Source organism: Pseudocercospora fijiensis, assembly GCF_000340215.1.
Source record: "Pseudocercospora fijiensis CIRAD86 unplaced genomic scaffold MYCFIscaffold_4, whole genome shotgun sequence".
In the NCBI taxonomy this organism is placed as follows: Eukaryota; Fungi; Ascomycota; class Dothideomycetes; order Mycosphaerellales; family Mycosphaerellaceae; genus Pseudocercospora; species Pseudocercospora fijiensis.
Genome location: NW_006921535.1, coordinates 4,086,341 through 4,104,839, shown reverse-complemented (window position 1 = coordinate 4,104,839; position 18,499 = coordinate 4,086,341). Strand labels below are relative to the sequence as shown.

The 18,499-nt window shown below is 44.2% G+C and overlaps 2 protein-coding genes across 2 annotated transcripts; one reads left to right on the top strand and one right to left on the bottom strand.

The window, feature by feature from the left end:
• Positions 1-2,200: 2,200 nt before the first annotated feature.
• Positions 2,201-12,676, top strand: MYCFIDRAFT_174881 (uncharacterized protein; the record flags this gene model as incomplete). Its single annotated transcript, XM_007928471.1, has 7 exons — positions 2,201-2,209; positions 11,871-11,943; positions 11,970-12,039; positions 12,081-12,098; positions 12,123-12,380; positions 12,405-12,624; positions 12,665-12,676. 7 exons carry the CDS (start codon positions 2,201-2,203, stop codon positions 12,674-12,676), a joined length of 660 nt encoding a protein of 219 aa, XP_007926662.1.
• Positions 12,677-16,046: 3,370 nt separating this feature from the next.
• Positions 16,047-17,039, bottom strand: MYCFIDRAFT_136888 (uncharacterized protein; the record flags this gene model as incomplete). Its single annotated transcript, XM_007928470.1, has 3 exons — positions 16,047-16,316; positions 16,380-16,882; positions 16,949-17,039. Coding segments are annotated over 3 exons (864 nt in total), but the record flags the coding sequence as incomplete, so codon positions are not given.
• Positions 17,040-18,499: the final 1,460 nt, after the last annotated feature.

Here is an 18,499-nt window from a genome sequence, read left to right as displayed (position 1 = left end):
AATAGTTTAGTTACGCAACTAGTAACCGAAGTAATAAGGCTGCAGATAATCGTTATAGTATAAACCCCTATACGATAGACGGTTCTAGATATAGGACTAATAAGTCGTAGTAAACATAGTACTACGTAATAAGTAATCGAAAGTTAGTAAAGTAAATATAAGCCTATCTATAGTAGAGTTGCGACTGCGATCGCCGGCGCGAGACGCGAGTACTTATAAGCTACGCAATATAGCTAAATTAACCGATCTATATCCTTATAGTAACTAACAATTATTATACGATAGCGGGTAGACTAGACCCGCTATAGTACGAGGGTATAGGCTAGTAAGGCGGTTAGTCTTAGGACCCGAGAGTAGGGTATATAGATAGTTCGAGCTAACGATTAAGATAGTATGTTTTCTATAGATGCTACTAACTCTATCGGCGGCGAAAAGGCATGTGTTTAGCTACAACGAGTAGCAAACAAAGGTATAAAACGATCGAAATATTCTATAGATCGTATACTAGAGTAGTAGTCTGCGTAGAAGGCCGAATAAACGACTATATATAAATCCGCGGCAACATGATATACTAGGCGTAAGGTTAAGAAGCGAGATAATAGATAACGTAATTTGCCGAACCCGCTACCGAAGTTAGTAATAGAGGATATAGAAGTTGCCTAGTAGGCTTAGTACCCGATTCGATACCGAATTAGGGCCCGAGTCGGCATTAGCAAACCCCGCGACTAGAGTAGTTCTAGTTTCTACTACTAACTAACGTCGACTTTCTACTACGCTATATATATAACTACCGCCTTCGAGAATGCTACGTACTTAACTACCTCGCGATTAATATTCAATAGGCGGTGTTACCCGCGGCCTTAGCCTATCGCCGTCGATATACTACGCATTTTACGCTAGCGTCGAGAGGTTAATTTAGGAGTCTAGTTAGATTAGCAGCACGTTCTAATTACTATTATTACCGGAACGCCGAAGGACGCAAGGTTACCTATACGACCTAGTATTAACAGACGAGAAATACGAAGAAGAGTTCCCTAAGGTAGTAAAGCAGATCCGTACGGTAGAGGGATAGACTACGTTTAGGTGCCTAGTATATAAGATTTGTTCTAATTATCGCCGACAGACGAGACGAAAAACGGTGCGCGTAACAACGCGTAGAGTCGGCGATACTAGCGATTGCGCGGAAATTGCTATATCTACGGATACTAGACTAGCGACACTAGAAGGATCTAGAGCGGTGCCGCCGTACCGCGTACTAAATAATGTATAGCAGAGCATAGTTATAGTATAAGAGCAGAACGGGAAGGTAAAACCTATATATCGACTATATAAACTCGATTATCGCTAGCCTATAGTTAGAGGCCGCGCGTTAGTAGGAGTCGATAATATAGACCTCGAACGATTAGTTAAGATGCTGCGGGTAGATTGTAGTTTCGAAGCCGGCGTCGACGCCTTATATTAGATAAGCGACTAATATAGACACGTTCGAATTAATAACGAGCGATAGTAGAGGGCTAGTCTATCCGATATATTAGGCAGAGGCCTACAGCTGCGATTTGCAATCTATAGGCAAATTAAGGAGGCAGAACGAGCGTAAATGTAAACGTAGAAAAGCAAGATAAATAATTAATTTCACTAAGTCCGATATAGAAGTCCTACTCTAACAGTAATAGGCACTAATCTATTTATTAAACGGAAGGCAAGATGCCCCGACTACGATAAGCACTACGCTTTGATCTTAGATATATACTAATATATAGTAAGTATATTACGTATAGTAGTCTTAAGCGCCGCGATCTCTTCCTTTATCTATTTAATCTTAGCCTATATTTAAGCACCCTAATCGCGCTATAGCGATAGCGGACTCGGGGTAGCGCGATAGTTAAGGAAAGGCTAAATCGGCTACAACTAGCAGTCGTCGTACTAAGGTAGATTGCATACCTCTAGCTAATCTAGTTAGAATTGCATCTATCGAGTATAGGGTCTCTATAGTATTATTAACCTCGGATTAGCTAAATACGCCGATAGAGATAGTTCTAACTAACCCGTAATACTACGAGGCGGCTTCGAAGGTATATATTCGACCTAGCGGATTAGCTAACGCCGATTGATTTACCGATAAAGAACATATATCTATATATACCGTAGTAGCGACTGAGCGAGGAATAAATAGTCTAAATGCGCCGATTGCTTTAGTACAATGTCGATAGTGTTGCTATATGCCGTTAGTATAGACTATAATAATTACCGCTAGACTAATAATAGCGCTAGATTAATAGTTCCCGAATCCGACTCGCAACCGAATCGGGCTAGCGTCGATAAGGTACGAAAATAGCGAATAGTCTATAGGCTACGATTATGCTTTAGCGTTAGCGGGGCATATCCGATAGGACTAATAAGCGATTATAGACGGCGACTCGGGCAGTCTATATAGGAGCAGAAGATGAAACCGCAATTTAATACCCCCCTTTTCGTAGGGTAAACAAGCACGAAGACGCGTATAGTCTAATATATACTACGTTAGATTCGTAACAATACTACTACTCGTTATAGTATACTTAGGATAGGTCGCAACTACGAAGAAGATAAATATAGAACTAAGTCGTTATCTAACTCGACAGAGTCGGATAGGGATACTAGATTCGAAGAAGAAAATAGGGAGGATACTCGTTTATATATAGCGACTAGTATTAGATCGAAATTCATAAAGGTAACGTATACTAGAGCACGGTAATAGAGGACTAACGTAACTAGTATAAGGGCAAGAATAGCAAAGATCCGGTAAGGCTAAAACAGAAGTACGGCGACGATAGGGCGGATTAGAGCGACGATATAAAGCTATTAAAACGACGTAAGAAGCGAGACAAAGGCTTAACGACTTCTAGTAAAGAACGTTTAAATCGAAAGAAGGGCTTACTCGAAGCAAGGGAGCAAATCTTGTATAACGAGACGCGTCGTAAACTATTCGCTATTACGTTAACTAGGGCCCGAGGATATAAGACGATGTTTCCTACTACCTAAACCTTAGTATAGGTAGACGAAACAATTAAGGAGGTATATAGTGAAAACTACGATCGATTACTAGCTTTACGTACAATAGTACTATAGCCGGGTAGCTATATACCGTCGAGAGACGTAGTCTAAGCAGTCGGTAGAGATCCCGATATAATAGCATCGAGACTAATATTAGAATAGTTGCGAGAAGCTATACGAAAGGAGCGAGGCTATATTAATACCTATATCCGATTAACCTTAACAAACTAAGTACCGATCGCAATAACCGACACTCTAAAAAGGATAGTATACGCTAAGAGGATGCTCGACAACTAAATCTTCGAGTACTACGACGAGAAACTAGTAAGACCCTCTCTAAAATAGTATAGTTACTAGATAATAGCTAACGGTCGACATATACTACGCGCTACCTTAGTAAGCTTATATACAAATGTCTAGCGGGTATGCTACTCCGGCAGGATCGGCGAGGCTAGAAGACATATATTAAATAGTACTACTACAAAGTCACCCCTTTTATAATATTGTCTACCGCTACGGTACTCGGTAGAATACTAACCGGATAGTCGATAGAGTCGCATTTAACTAAAGTTAGAGGTAAAGCGATCTAGCTAGCCCTAGATTATAAGTTAATGCACTAGCCGTTCCTAGATCGGATAACTACGTAGAATGCGACGGATTAAGCTACTCGTAACCTTCGGTTGTCGAAAGCGTAGAAGATATACGTACGGTATATAGGTAGAGTATAGGATACCCCTAAATTATTAATAAATAACTTCGAGAGCGTACGTAACGATATCGATATACTTATAGTAATCGACGTCGTTTTAGATTCCGACGATAAAGGCGGATCGATCGAGCGCTATAGTAAGAGTAGTCTACGAGCGCCGTATTTCTCTTACCTACTAATATAATCGATAGGTCCTAAAGCGTCTACCGGGCAACAATTAAGTAAACAACTCAAAGCTAGCGACAATGCGATAGATAGGTTAGCGGAGGCGGAGGCCCTACCTAAGAAAAACGATGTTAGACTACCTATACTATAGAGCAGTTTCTAAGCGACAGATTAGGAGCCGACGGGGGCTACTAATCCGTTTACTTCGGTATAGGGAGGCAACGGCACAAGTATAACCGAGACAATAGAATATAATAGAACCGAAGACAATTAATACTAAAGGTATAGATATACCGCAGTAATAGCAATAGGGAAGGATTACGCGCTAATTACTATAAGAATAGTAGGTATTCCGACTAGTCTTATATAATAGATAAGACTTTATTCGCGGCGGTAAGTAATCGCGTTAGGGATGTATTAGGGCTAGAAGAGGGGGAGTAGATATAGTAGGCGGATATAGAGGCGGACGGCGGCAAAGTTAAGGAGATAGTATTTAACGAGGAGACGTAGGATCGAAGAATTAGGAGATATATAGTAAAAGAGAAGAAGAAGTCGAAAGGAAACAAACGAAAGAAGGTAGAGGTATATCGCTTTAATATAGCCGTAGAGGACGGATAGAATACATTCTTGTTAACCGTAATAAATAGATACTCTATATAATATAACGAAATCTATTAATACTATACGAGTCGGTCGCTAAGTCGGTACTAACTTAGTGTACGTAGTAGACGTATACAAATGCTAGTAGTTACCCGAGTATACGTATAAACGTTAGATGTTAGTAGAAGCAACAATCGTATAATATACAGATCCGATAGAAAATATAATTCAAATGCTAGTACTAGTATATACGACGACTTAAGCCCGACTCGATATACGAGTCGGACGGTAAAGAATAAAATTCTTACTACGAATAGATTTGCTAGAATTTCTAGATCGCGACGATCCTGTTAGACAAGATCTTTAACGTGCGATCCTAAGGATCCTAAGCGATCCTATCGATAGGATCGTCGCGATCGGTAAAAAAGTTTCCGTAACGTATCTCGTCTCTTTAACTATACTCGATCTACTCCTAGCGCTTATCGTCTATAGCGTTAGACCCTAAGACTATACCTATTACTAGATCGACGTATAGTATCTCCTCGCTTTTTTTAGTTCCTTTATTTGTAGTATTAAGCTCTATCGCGGCATCCTAAACTCTAGTATTATTGTTCTCGGCTATCTAAACATCTCCGTTACTATCGGTCGTATCGATAGAGGTAGCGGCTATAGGTCTAAATACTATTAGTTAACGTGTTAAAGAAAAATATGCCGGCTATAGCTACTAGCTACGGCTGCCGGCTATAGCTGCTAGCTACGGCCGCTAGCTAGATTAACTTACGCTACTAGAACTTTATACTCGAAAACTAGCTGTAATTCTTTCCTCCTCTTAGCCTTCTCTTAGGTTGTCTTCTTATTCTAACCTTTACTTTTTTCTATAGGCGCTAGCTATCGATAGAATGCCTTATTCTACGCCTTTCTTCTCTTATCCTTAGCTTTTTTATCCTTATTTATCTTATCCTTTCTCTCGCGGTCTCGTACGGAATTCTTCTTCGTAGAATACTCCTTTTTAGTCTTATACTTTTTAGTTAGACGCTTAGGCAAAACAAACTCGCGGTCTTTAATTCTATCTTCTATTTAGCGCGCGGCGCGCTTCTCTCTTACTATTATAAGGGAAAGGGGCGGGGGCGTAGCGTATAGTAGTTATTGTCGGTATAGGTATAGAGGAAGAAGTTGAAAGTATAAGAATATCGCGAAGCCCTAATTGTTGCCGCCTATATAACGTTATATAGGTAAGCTTTCGCAACTACGGCAACTACGCCCTAGTAATAGTAACTACGCCCTAGCAACGGCAACTACGCCCTAGCAACGGCAACTACGCCCTAGTAACGGTAATAAAGCGTAGTAAATACAACCTAGTAACTATTATAGCCGGCAATCGTAGCCGGTAGTCGAATAAGAGTGTCCTTATAGCAAAACTACGCCCTAGTAACGGCAACTACGCCCTAGCAACGATAACTACGCCCTAGCAACGGTAAAAGAGCGTAGTAAATGTAACAGAGTTACTATTATAGCCGGCAATCGTAGCCGGCAGTCGAATAAGAGTGTCCTTATAGTAAAACTAATACAGTCTCTAGTTTAAACTAGGAATCTATATAGTTCGAAAAAACCAAACCGGAACTAGGGAGCTAGTTCGCCGCTAAGAAACCAAACTATATACGTTTAGTAGTTCGGAAACCGAACTACTACGGGGTCTATTCTCGGGGAAGTGTCGTAGGAAGGTCTCTTTAGCGTATCGTTAATAGAGATATATTATTATTGCCTTCTCTTCGAATACTAGTCGGATAGCGCGTTGTTCTTAAGCTAAGTCGTTAGTTATAGCTACTGTTAGCTTCTAGCCGGGGGCCTATTTCTTTAAGACTTAAAGCCTAGCTTTAATTAGCCTTACTCGCTAGCTTTGTAGCAATAGATGCCCCTCTAGTATCTAGGAGCCGAAGGCGTTACGGATATAGACTATAAATAGGTAGAAGTTATTGTCGGACGTTTTATAGGTCGCGTCGAAGAGAAATAGCTATATACAGACAGTTAGTCGTTACTATAGATATTAAAGTATTAGGAAAGCTTACGTTACTAGTAACGCTACTATTTAGCAACTCGCGCTGCTAGTCGGCCTACTATATAATACCCTTATAATAGAAGGTATCTATACGGACAGACAGAGCCTCGTAGGAAAGTCCTACGCCTGTTATATCGTCTATAAGAGGGCTAAGATAACGATTAAGGTTATTAAGCTATAGTCGAATATTACCCTTCTTAGCGTAGGACGCCCTCTTTAGATTCTTCCTTATAGACTACTTTACAACACCTTTCTTTATACGGTGCGCTCTAATAACAGCAAGACGACCTGCATTAGTACCCTCCTTTAATAGGTAGAATATATAAGCCGTTTTATAGTTATACTAATCTATTAAGTGTTCGATAACAACCCGGAGGCCGTCGCTAGAAGCCCTTATATCCTAGACTAGTTAGCTTCGCAATACGACTTAATCTACTATATTAACCTTACTATATAGTCTATCGTATAACTATAGATATTATTATTACTATACGCTAAGTCGCGGCCTCCTCGAGCGATCTTATAGCTACGAGGCTCCTTGTCCGCCTTCCGATCGAATACCGTAATTATAGCTATCGACGCGTCGTATAGGTCCTTATAAAACTCTACCTTATAGATACTAATACCTAGCTCTCGATTGCGATTAAAGTTACGCCGATAACGATAGTAGTATATCGTCCGCTGCGACATTCCGTCCTTATAGCGAGCGCCCTCGTATTTCTCCTAGAAATTAGTTACAAAAGGCTACGCCTGTTTAAACTAGTCCTTCGGTATAAAGGAGCCTTAAGACGACGGACTAAATAGCGAATAACGCAGTTAATAGGTTATAGAAATAGAGATAAGATAAGCTATATTAAAGAGCTAGTTTTAAAGAGCTAGTATTAAAGAGCTAGTATTAAAGAGCTAGTATTAAAGAGCTAGTATTAAAGAGCTAGAGTCAATAAGTATTGCAATAGAGCCTATAATACCTCCTATAATACCTCCTATTATATAGAAAATAGCCCCTATACTATTAGGTTTCGACGATATAAAGTTATAGATCCTAGCGTCTCCGGAATGCCTGGTTTAGCTAGCAATATCGATACTTCTTAGATACGGTTATCTACGAAGGAATGCCTCGGAAATTAATTATAGGCCTAATCGGCCGGGCACTAAAATCTTCTAACAACTGCTTACAATTTTAAGAAACGCAAAGCCCTCTAAGCTTTAGGACTTACTACGAAGGCGAAAAGCTTGCCGGGAATCTAAAGCTTATTAAGCGAGTTAAGATACTTCGAAAGGAGCCGGAGACAGCCTTAAGACCGATGCTAGATCTAAGTATATTAACCTACAAAGTAAATTCGAGGTAGCTCTAGCATACCCTATAGGTTCTATATGCCCCTATAGAGTGCCCTAAAACTACCGAAATTAGTATACAAATCGGGGTATTGCGAATACCCCTTATACAACCTAATTACCTTAGATTTCTACTGTTCCGAATAGCCGTAATCGCTCGAAAACGACTAAGTCTACGCCTGCACCTTAGCACTACTACTACTACTACTTAGAAGCGACAACCTCTCCTTAGATCCGTCGGTTTAGTAGTCTAATTAGTATAGGAGATAGCGTACGAGAGGATTAATCTATCTAGTACGGTTTAGGTAGTATACCTATATATAACTTTCTACGGGCGCGTTTCGAAGGTGTTATAGGCTTACTAATTAAAGGCTTCTAACGACGAGGTTTATAAGAGCTACCTAATAGCTATAGTAGATTAATTAAAGTATCCTAACTAGGCGACTATATAGGTAAAGAATATAGAGCTATAGTAGATAGTACTATAGAAGGTAGCTCTACTATAGAAGGTAGCTCTACTATAGAAGGTAGCTCTACTATAGAAGGTAGAAATAGCTTACTTAGTAAGGGCAAATCGTCTAGTAAGAACGATAGCAACGGCTATTAGTGCCTTAATACCTCGTCGTTATCGTATTAATTACTTTTACTAGCGTCCTTTAGTAAAGATAGCGGCAATCGACTAATTAGCGTTAATTATAGAAGAAGGTCTATATCTAAGAGGCTATTAAATAGGTCCTTATTAACCTCGTATAGTGCGTCTTCTTTATCTTTAACCTAAGTAATAACGCCGTTACTATTAGGTAGACCGTAGACTAGTAGAGCATAGCCTTCGATAATAAGGCGAGGCCGATATATAAGGTTAGTTATAGAAGCGATAGGTACTAGTAGCGATAGCAATAGAGCTAGAGCTAGAGCTAGAGCTATATAGAAGACTAGTTACCGTAACGGCTTATCGTTAATAACTCGCTACTTTATAGTACGACGAGGTATTAGTTTAGCCTACTAAGTACTATTCTTAAACTACTAGTCTATCTAAGCGACTCGCGAGTCGTAGCTAAGTGCTTTAAAGTTAGTAACCTACTATAGAAGGGCCTCGTATTACTAAGCGTCGGTTAGGTTAGAAGCCTACGAGTCGTAGAACCGGAAGAAGGCTTATAAGACTGCTTCTTATATAGAATAGAAGTATTCCTTAACCTAGCGCTTCTAAGACACTCCTAGTGCCTTATTAACGTAGAAGACCTATACTAACTGCTCGTCTTTAATAATAAGCTTTATATTAAGCTAGTCGGAGTAAATAAGGTTGCTATTTAGACCTTAGAAGCGACTAATATAGAGGCTACAACGGTGTAGTATAAGGCGACTAATACCTTCCTTATAAAAGCGCTAAATATGCTTATAAGGAAGGTAAAAGCTATACTAGAAGTAATAGAAGCACTTAGTATATATATTGTCGTCCGTAGCCGGTAGAGCTATTCGCTAAGTAGGCTTGTTATTGTCTATATCCTTATAGCACTATATAAGCTTATCTGCTATCTTCTTCTATATAGAAAGAGGTAACCGTCGAAATTTAGAAGTCTTCTCTTAACGCTATATTAGAAGCTAGCTATTCTTATCGATAACGCTATTTTAACGGACGCGCTCGCGAATATAGTTATTAAGCTAAACGAGGTATAGGACGGTACCTAGAACAGTTAGTTATTATTATATAGAAGAGACAAGAAGCCGTATAAGTCTAAGAATAATACTAGAGGCTAAAAGCTAGCCTATTCTAAGGAATCCGCCTATACTAAGGAATATAGTAGGAGGACTCTATTCTTATAGAATTCCGACGGCACTATAAGAATAGGACGAATACGCACCTCGTAAGCTCTATTTGCGTATCTAACGCTTGTCTCGGTGCTTCAAGTATATATAATATCCCTCTAGTAGACTAGTAGTGCGAACGGCTATTAAAATCGGGTCTCTAAGCCTTGCCTAAGTCGCCTAGCGATCGCTTTCTAAAGCCTTCTAATTTGCCTTCAAATAAGCTAACTCTTCCGTAGCTTTAACCGTATTATTATAGGTCTTAAAGGCCGCTATTGCCTAGTTAATAAAGGCCTAGTATTCTTCTTAGTCTCGAGCAATAAACAGAGCCTTATTTATTGCCTTTAATATAGCTAGAAAGCGCTTAAAATGCTTCTCGAGGGTTTTAATAAGGTAGCGTTAGTAGAGGCGCTAGATAATGCTATAGTCTATAAGACTTTGACTAACTCCGAGTTACTTACTTACTAAGTTATTAGTAATTAACTATAGTAGTATCTAGGAAGACTACTTAGTATAATTAAAATAGTCTTAATCTTTAGCTTTAGAAGAATAATAGTTGTCCGCGTTAAAGAAGAAGTACTTCTTATAGCTATTAAATCCGCTAGTTTGTTACTTAAAGTCTAATTTAGCTATTTCTCGAAGGCTTAAGATTGCCCTTTTAATTAGATATACTTGCTCGCAGTCGAGAAGGAAGTAAGCCGCTAGAAGCTACTCTAAATAGCTATTACGGACGTATATAGTTAAGAGAGGCTATTTAAGCCTATTTATAAGGTATATAGAATCTAGCAAGAATAAGGACCTATAGTTGCGAAGGGCTTAAAGTTACTAGTCCGCTACCTAAATAAGGCCTCTATAGACTAGTCTATCGCTTCTACGAGATTGAATTATCTCTATAAAGCTACTTCTACTACTAAATTTAGTAGACAAGTACTAGTAAGCCTGCTATAACTGCTCCTCGAAGGCTAGTTTAGCGCCTTATCTTCGCTTATTACTTAGTCGTTTAAGGCCTTCTCGATTAGCGCTAGAAATACGGTCTCGAGTAATGCTAACCGTACTAGTATTATACTAAATTTGCCGCTGTTTAGGCCTTCTTATTTCCTTAACTAACTAAGCGACTAACGTTAAGCTATCTCGAGAAGCGATTAGGTCCTTCTATACCGCCTTTACGCTATCGTTAGTTTGTAAAGAATCGACGAATTCGAGACCGTACGAATAGCGGTTAGTAAGCGGCTTTAATACTACGTAGACTAGCCTTATAACCGTTAAATGCGCACTTAAAGTCGAAGGCAGCTCGGCCGGTACGCAATTATCGAGAAACTCGCCTATTTTACGATTTAGTCGCTTCTCGTAGACCTTAATAATTACTAGCTTCGCGCAATAGTCGTATATATATATCGTACGCGCCGCGCGCTTCCGCTAAGGCCTACTACGCTTAAAAACAACCTCTCTACTATCTACGCGGTTATAGTCTATATAGCGCTTATAGATATAATACTTAAAGCTAAGTCGTTGATATAACCGACCTTACGAGTCCTTCGATAGCTTATTCGGTCGATTCTTATAATACTATATATTAGTTACGAAATAGCGGTATTCGTCGTATTCGAAGCCTTCTATCTATAGACCCTCGTATGCCTTAATACTACTTAACTCGCCTATAGGAGGGTAGAAGAATAGGCGCCTTTAGTTATATATATTTAGTAGAAATAGGCTCTTAAACTATACTAATTTAGCGCTATTCTCGACCTTACCGACCTTACGTTAACTATATACTAGCCGCTCTACCTCGAGCTTAGTAAGCAACGCTTCTATATCCTTAGAAGGGAGGTGTTTCTTATATATCGTAAAGAGCGTAGGATTTAGCGATAATAAGGTCGAAACAAGCGTAATACGTAACTACGAGGAAGAGGTAGAATAGGTCGATAAATAAGAGGTAGAAATAGCCTCTAGATAAGGTCTAGTTTAGCTTTATTCTAACTCCTTATTTATAGGCCTATACTATACGATTATAAGGCTTTAAATTAGCTCGAGATTGGACCTCTTAGCGGTCTATATATAGCCTATAAACAACTACAGAAGTAGTTAAGCGGCCTTGCAAACCTAGCCGCTATAGCGGCGCGATCTACACCCTTGTATAGGTTGATATACTTACACCTACCGATGCTTGAGTGTTTCTCTAGCATCATGGAAGCAGCTGCCGTTCGTGCTCAGTCTGAGTTCAACCTTGTGCTCACATCCCAAAGTCAAGCGGTAGTTAAACACAACCAGAGGCGAACGCGCAAGTGCACTCCTACGTCTCCACAAATGGCACCTCCAAAATCCTGTCTTCCGCCATGCTGTGTACATGTAGTTCTAGGAGTCAATCCAAATCCGTTACAGCCATCGGCTTCAAGCATCGTACAACGACACACCGTGACGCAGCGCAAACGACCACCAGGTCACGAGTTGGCGGCGGCGACTCACAACACCACACAATCTCGGGAATGCGGATGCCAAATCCCAAATGCAAAAACCAATCTCCCCAATTTCTCGGGAAAGAAGAGGGAGGCACGACCGATACACAGCAGACCGCTGCTTCTCTGTACAACGACCAACTCCATCGCCCGCATCAAACATGACAAAAAAAATTCTCTTCCAGTTCTGCTCGTGCAACAACACCACGTCCCGATCTTCTACGGAGTGACTCTGCAGTGCAACTCAAAGACACACCCTCTCACAACCAAATGACATCGCTCGCATCGATGATCAAGGACCGAGAAGAAAAAAAAACCACCACCACGTCCCTCAAAACCCTGTCACAACATCTTCTAGCTATGTAATGAGCCGCGCAGAGTCCGTCGCACCAATCTCACTCGGTGGTATGTTCCTGGTCGTGCAGATCTACTCAAACCCATATTCCTGGAAACTTAATTTTTTCTCGCTGGTGTAGCCTTGAGCGCGCTTAATTTTCTGCTATTGACCAGCATCAAGGGTAGATCACACACATCGCTGCCGCGTCGCGCGTATCACAGCAACGTTCTTCCATGCTTGGATTGAAAAGCTACGCGCGAAGCATCATCGATCTCGCGGGAACAAACGCCGAATGCGATGCGTTATCACACAGGAGGGAGAAAGGTGCTCGCTCCCCCATGCATTATCCAATTTCCTAACCAAGACTCATCATAGTCACATATTCCCGCTTTGCTCCATCAGATACTGGGGCCCGAAGATGCTCCTCTCTAACTCGGTCTCGCTCTAATAATACACACCGACATCTTCGCATATTCAATTCGTAGCGGCGGTCAAAGCCAAGGTGCTTCACCATCCGCCTTAGCCCTCATTTTGCCATCCCACTTCCAAGCCTTCAAAGTCTCCGCTCCGACACTGCGCTTGTTCGCAAGTGCCTTGTTCCGCAGCTCCTTCAATGCCGGGTCTGTAGCTTCAAGTTGCTGTAATTGATCCGGCGACATCTCCAGCATCTGGGATGCAGATAGTGAGTTGCGACGGATGTGGTGCCATAGTTGCCGCGCCGTATCAGCGGCCTCCGTGGGTGTGGCCTCGCGCGTGTCAAGTGGATTTGGTGAAGACGGTGTGGCTGAGACCGTAATGGCAGTGGTGATTTTGGGTGATGAGATTGTGCTTGCTGGAACTACCGTATTGGTGGATACCGAACGTTGTAGCTTGCTTCCTGGTTTAGAAGCGGTCAATGAGGCAGCCACGGCTGTTCCTTCAACCACTACGGGTGTGCTGACTGACCGGGTGCTCTGATCGATGTCGGCATCCGTCACAATGACTCTGGGACTGGCTTCACGTTCGGTAGCATTATCCCCGTCTCGGGACTTCAATTCCAGATGTCGTCGGACTTGCAAGACTCTCTTAGTGTTTGCAAGCTTCCAGTGATCGATTAAAATGATTGCCTTGTTCGGTGGATAATGTGCAGCGAGAAAGCGTGCTAGCTTGCCATGCACACTTTCCAATGGTATCTTGTCGGCTGAGGTGGCAGTTAGACTCCATCTGGATTCGGTCTTAGGACGTTTGATGCTACAGATCTGCCGTACAGTGGCGATATTGTTCAATGGTAATGCGGTGTGGCGGTAGCGTGCCTCGATGTGAAGGAAATTGGACTGTAAGGTACCGACGATGCTCTTAAGCTCGGCGAACAAAGAGTCCTGATCTGCCTGGTCTCGGTCCATCTGAGTCTTAATTTTTGGAACACGAACCTTGAGAAAGAGCGAACAGCGCTTTCCTAGGCTCAGGTCTTTCATCGCTTTTTCGCCCACGATCTCTGTAATCCGAGAGTCATTCATCGCCTTGTAGCACAAGCGCAAGCTCGGTATGGTCCCAGCATTGCAGTCATGGCGAATGTCCCTGAACAGATTATCGAGGATCTGGGAGTTTGCATCGCCTTGGTCTTTGAACTCCAGCTCCCAGCAGTACCTGCAAGAATTCGAGACCAAGCAGTCGGGAGCAGGTCCGAATCCAACTTTGACAGCATGAGTTGGCCACAGAGTAGAATTCGCTATGGCCTGGACCATGTGCGCGGGGTTTGGTGATACAACGAATGCATGTGTGCTACTTTCCCGTAGATCTTGCTTCGCGACACTTCGCATAGCCATGTGGAGTGGCTGCCATTCAGAGACAGTATGGAACAAGCTGTCTCGGACTGTCGACGGAGTGAAGCCGAGCTTGTCCAATAGCGCTGCAGTCTTTGGAGCCTGCAACGGGTGCAGCTCAGCACACTCGCAACTGATTGTGGTGGCATTCAGTCGCGTTGACTTTGCAGCAAACACCAGTAGGCGATCTCCTGGCACTTTCAATCTGGAGCTCAACTCAATTAGACACTGCTGCGTCAGATTCGCAAGCGAATCCAGTGCCTCTTGGCATATGATGAGGATCGCATCGACTGTCTTCTCACGTGATGGTAGTTCCTCACTCTTCCTTGCTGAGTGCGTACTGACGACCTTCGTTCGCACTGTGGCTTCAATTGCGACCCAAACTTCGCGTGACACGCCCACATCGACCGAACCCCTATCTACCTCGACATTCAGGTCAATAAACGGTACAGCTGCCGGTACCAAGCTTGTCTCCTTCGCCGGCGCGAGAGTGAAGTCACGATATATTGCCCGTGGCGTTGGTTCACCTGCAGGCGATTGGGGCTCTGGAGATGGCGAGGGAGGGAGAAGCGCGCTTGAAGGCCGTGCAGGCCCCAGCCCTAAGCTTGGTGGCGGTGTAAGGTTTGTGAGCGATATCATAAGCTCATCAGTGGAGATACTAGAGTCGGTGAACGATCGCTGCGTGACTCCGTCCGGATCGATTTCCTGACTGTCAATGCTTTCTCTGCTAACCTCAAAGCTCTGCGTTCGAGATTGCTCCTCTCCACTTTGTTTGCGTCTCCCCGACAAGCGGCGCATGAGGCCAGCATCGTCTGCACTTCGTCCGGAATGAGAGCTCCGCGATCGGCTAGTGATGCCTTCCTTGACTCTCGTGAGCATGCGCCTACTCACGGACTTGTGTCTGGTCATCTTGCCAGGAATTTGCAGTGGCGGTGAAACTGGCCGAGCAGGATGCGATTCGTAATAGCTTGCCGCAGAGACCAGAGTTGTTCCGGTCATATCATTGTGCTCACCTAGACCGACAAGATCACCAACAGAGTCATTCATCGTCGTTGCACTGGTGAAGCTGAATATCGGTGCCTGTCGATATTCAGGAGCTTTGTACGGTGATGAAGAGTGCAAGCATGGAGGCGGCACATCGGCGACGATGTTCGTTTGCCGGAGATTTTCTCGAGTTTTGCGCACTTTCAGCGGAGAGTCTGCTGCCGCTGCTTTTCTGCATGCTGAATGATCTCTCTGACGTGCCAACGACGGCTTGCTATTCGGCGAAAGAAGACCGAATGGTGGCGAAGCGTAGGCTGCATGCTGCCAATGTCGAATGCCTATCGCCGTAGACAAGTTGCCAGGAGGTGTGGCGTCACCGAGCTGCGGGCTACCTGTTCCTCTCGGCGGTAGGTTCTCGTACCAGAATCAGTGAGATGGTTCCTGCAGGACATCGTGTTTCTCACCTCCTTGTTCGCCATGATCAAAAGGTTACAGTTCGGATACTCGGCGTCCGAATTGCAGCCTTTTGGAGATTGAAGGCCGAAAGAAGAGAATGAGACATGAATGAGAGGCGAAGAGTGCAAGTGGAGTTTTGCAAGCAAATGCAGGCACTTACCGCCATACTCATTCCGTCGCTGCCGCCAGCCGAAAAAGGAATATAGCAGGAGTCAGTGAGCCTCCCTCGCTCCTGCCAGCTCTAGAGATCTTGACACTGTTCTCGAATGGCAAGACGTGAATCATGCTATCCACAGCACCAGCATCCTTCACTCTAATTCTTTGCTGTAATATCTTGACACGGTCGAGTAGTTGGAGAGATCTGACTGATGGCATCTGCATCCATCTTCAGGAAGCTGATCTGCATGCCGGTGAGGATCAGAAGACCGCGATCTGCAAATAGTAGACAAGTACATACCACATCATTATTGTCACCTCCAAACAAGACAGGTTCAGACAAGCTATGCTGAATGCTTCGCCGCACACGATCCTCCCATACACCTTGCCAATTCCATTCACCTGGTCTGCGTGCTCCACCAGGTTGCTGCCGTGGAGAGACGCTGCGCTCTGTATTAGTCGATCTCTCGCCCGCTGCTTGTCTAGCTACAGACGCAGCTCGACTCGAGCTCTTAGAGCGATAGCTTTGCCATGCATGCCATGCCCCAGCGTTGGCAGCAGCATCCAGCGGTATCGTGTCAAGCACCTCCTCCGTGTCAAACACAATCCGCATATACTGCAGCACCTCGATGACATGTGGTGCGCGTTGGTGTCCTGGCGAATCTGGTTCGCCGACTTCCTGAGAAGCACCCTGATGACCCTCGTTCTGTGAAACATCGGCTTCCTTCTCCTTACTGACCGCTACGTCCTTCGCCGTGTCATCGAACCACTCTGGGAATCCATGACGCAGACTGAGCCCGCCAGGTGGCAGGCGCTGTTCATCGGCGGCACTCTGGGTGTCTGTGCCGAAGTCCCTAGTGGAGTAGGTATATGTCGTGAGCGGTGTTACAAGTGGATGAAAGACATCACTCTGGAATGCAACTACTGGCGGCTTGTGCGGGTAGTCGTCGGGGAAATCTATTTGGAAGCGTAAGATAGCGCTGGCATATGGTCCTGTGCGCTGGTATGAGCACGCAACGCTCCTCCAGTGGCCACGCAGGTCAATCAGCGCCTTCTCACCTTTGCGAACGAAAAGTACGCCTGCCCAGAGCAGGGGCTCATCGGGGACGGGTGCCACGTAAACGCCCTTGGGACAAGCATGCTTCAAACTGCCGCTGATGCAGACCTCAACATCAGCATTGTAACAAGCGCCGATTTGCGGTTGAGGAGCGCATACAAATCCACACAGAGCTTCTGCCGCGTCAAGGCAGGTGACAGCGGTGCGTGAGACATGGCGGGAGCTGCATTGTTGTCATGAGCATCAAGCGCAGGTTATTGAAGATCAGCGGCGAAGTTGAGAATTCCTGTGCACGTGACGGTTCCAATGCGAAGCTTGGGAAGTGAAACTATTTAACTCCCTGGCTACAGGAGACTGCTTCCGAAGGTGTTTGCATGCGACGTAGCCTATCCGCGATGCTCTAATTTGATGAAGCTGTCGTATCGCCACACAGGCCTTGGGGACCCTCGCATCACGGAATAATGTACCGCAGTACTGCAGAAATGAGTGCCCCCAGGCGCGCGATTCGCGAGCGTTCTGACTAGGCCTTGTGAACGTGGTAGTCCGGAGCTGCATGACACAAGAAACTTCGCTGGCCTGCGTCAGGACGTACAGTACATGCAAACGCAGACGCCCATTGGTCTACGTGCCAGCTCACACCGCCTCATCGTGAAAACCTGAGCCAGAGGACGTGGTCATGTGGTGCGACAGCTCTCTCCAGATGGGAAGGCTAAATTATTATTGACCTGTCGCGTCTGCGCCTCCAACAATCTTCTGGCCGAGTCGGCCAATGATTTGAAGCGCCGCGGAAGGCTGCTGTATTTGTGATGATCAACAGGTACGAAGACTTGCAACTCGCCGGTAGACGGCAATGAAAACACGCAGCCTGCCGACTCCGCGCCCAATAATGCGGACCGGAGCGATGTGCGCTGGCAATGCCTCCATAGCGAGCACACCGAGTCACACTCGGAGTCGTGTTCGATACGCCGCCGTCCTGACCGAGCTATGTTCCAACTTCCAAATTCCAACGTGCGAGCTGTGACCGTACATCTCAGCTGCGCGTGAACGTGATAGATTGCAGACAGGCAGCTGAAGTGAATAATACGGAGCGCTTGGCTTCAGCGCGCAGGCCGCAAGCCGCAGGCCGTGTGAGGCTCGGAATATCGGTGCGACATCAGTGGAAGGGTCGCATACCATATCAGCGTTCCTAGCAGTGCGACGTGCGTCTGAAATCTCCGCGTGATAGCTCACAAACTTGGACGCGAGGGTGTTCCTTGACGGATCGAATGCGACAAAGCGCGCACCAGGACAAGACCTTGTATAGAGCCAGCTGACTAGGGGTGCTGTTAGTAACCACTTGTCGGTGGAAAGCAACGTTAGTAACAAAACAACGTTAATAACCAGTTAGTATCAATATTCATGCCTTAGGTGTCTATATAGACCTCACCTCTTTATAGTATAGAATAGACTAAGCCTATAGCAATAGTATAGTACCTTCGTAACTATCTCGGTACTAATATCCTTTATAGATCCGTCTCTTCCGACTTAGCTAAGCTTAATTTGGTATAGATTAG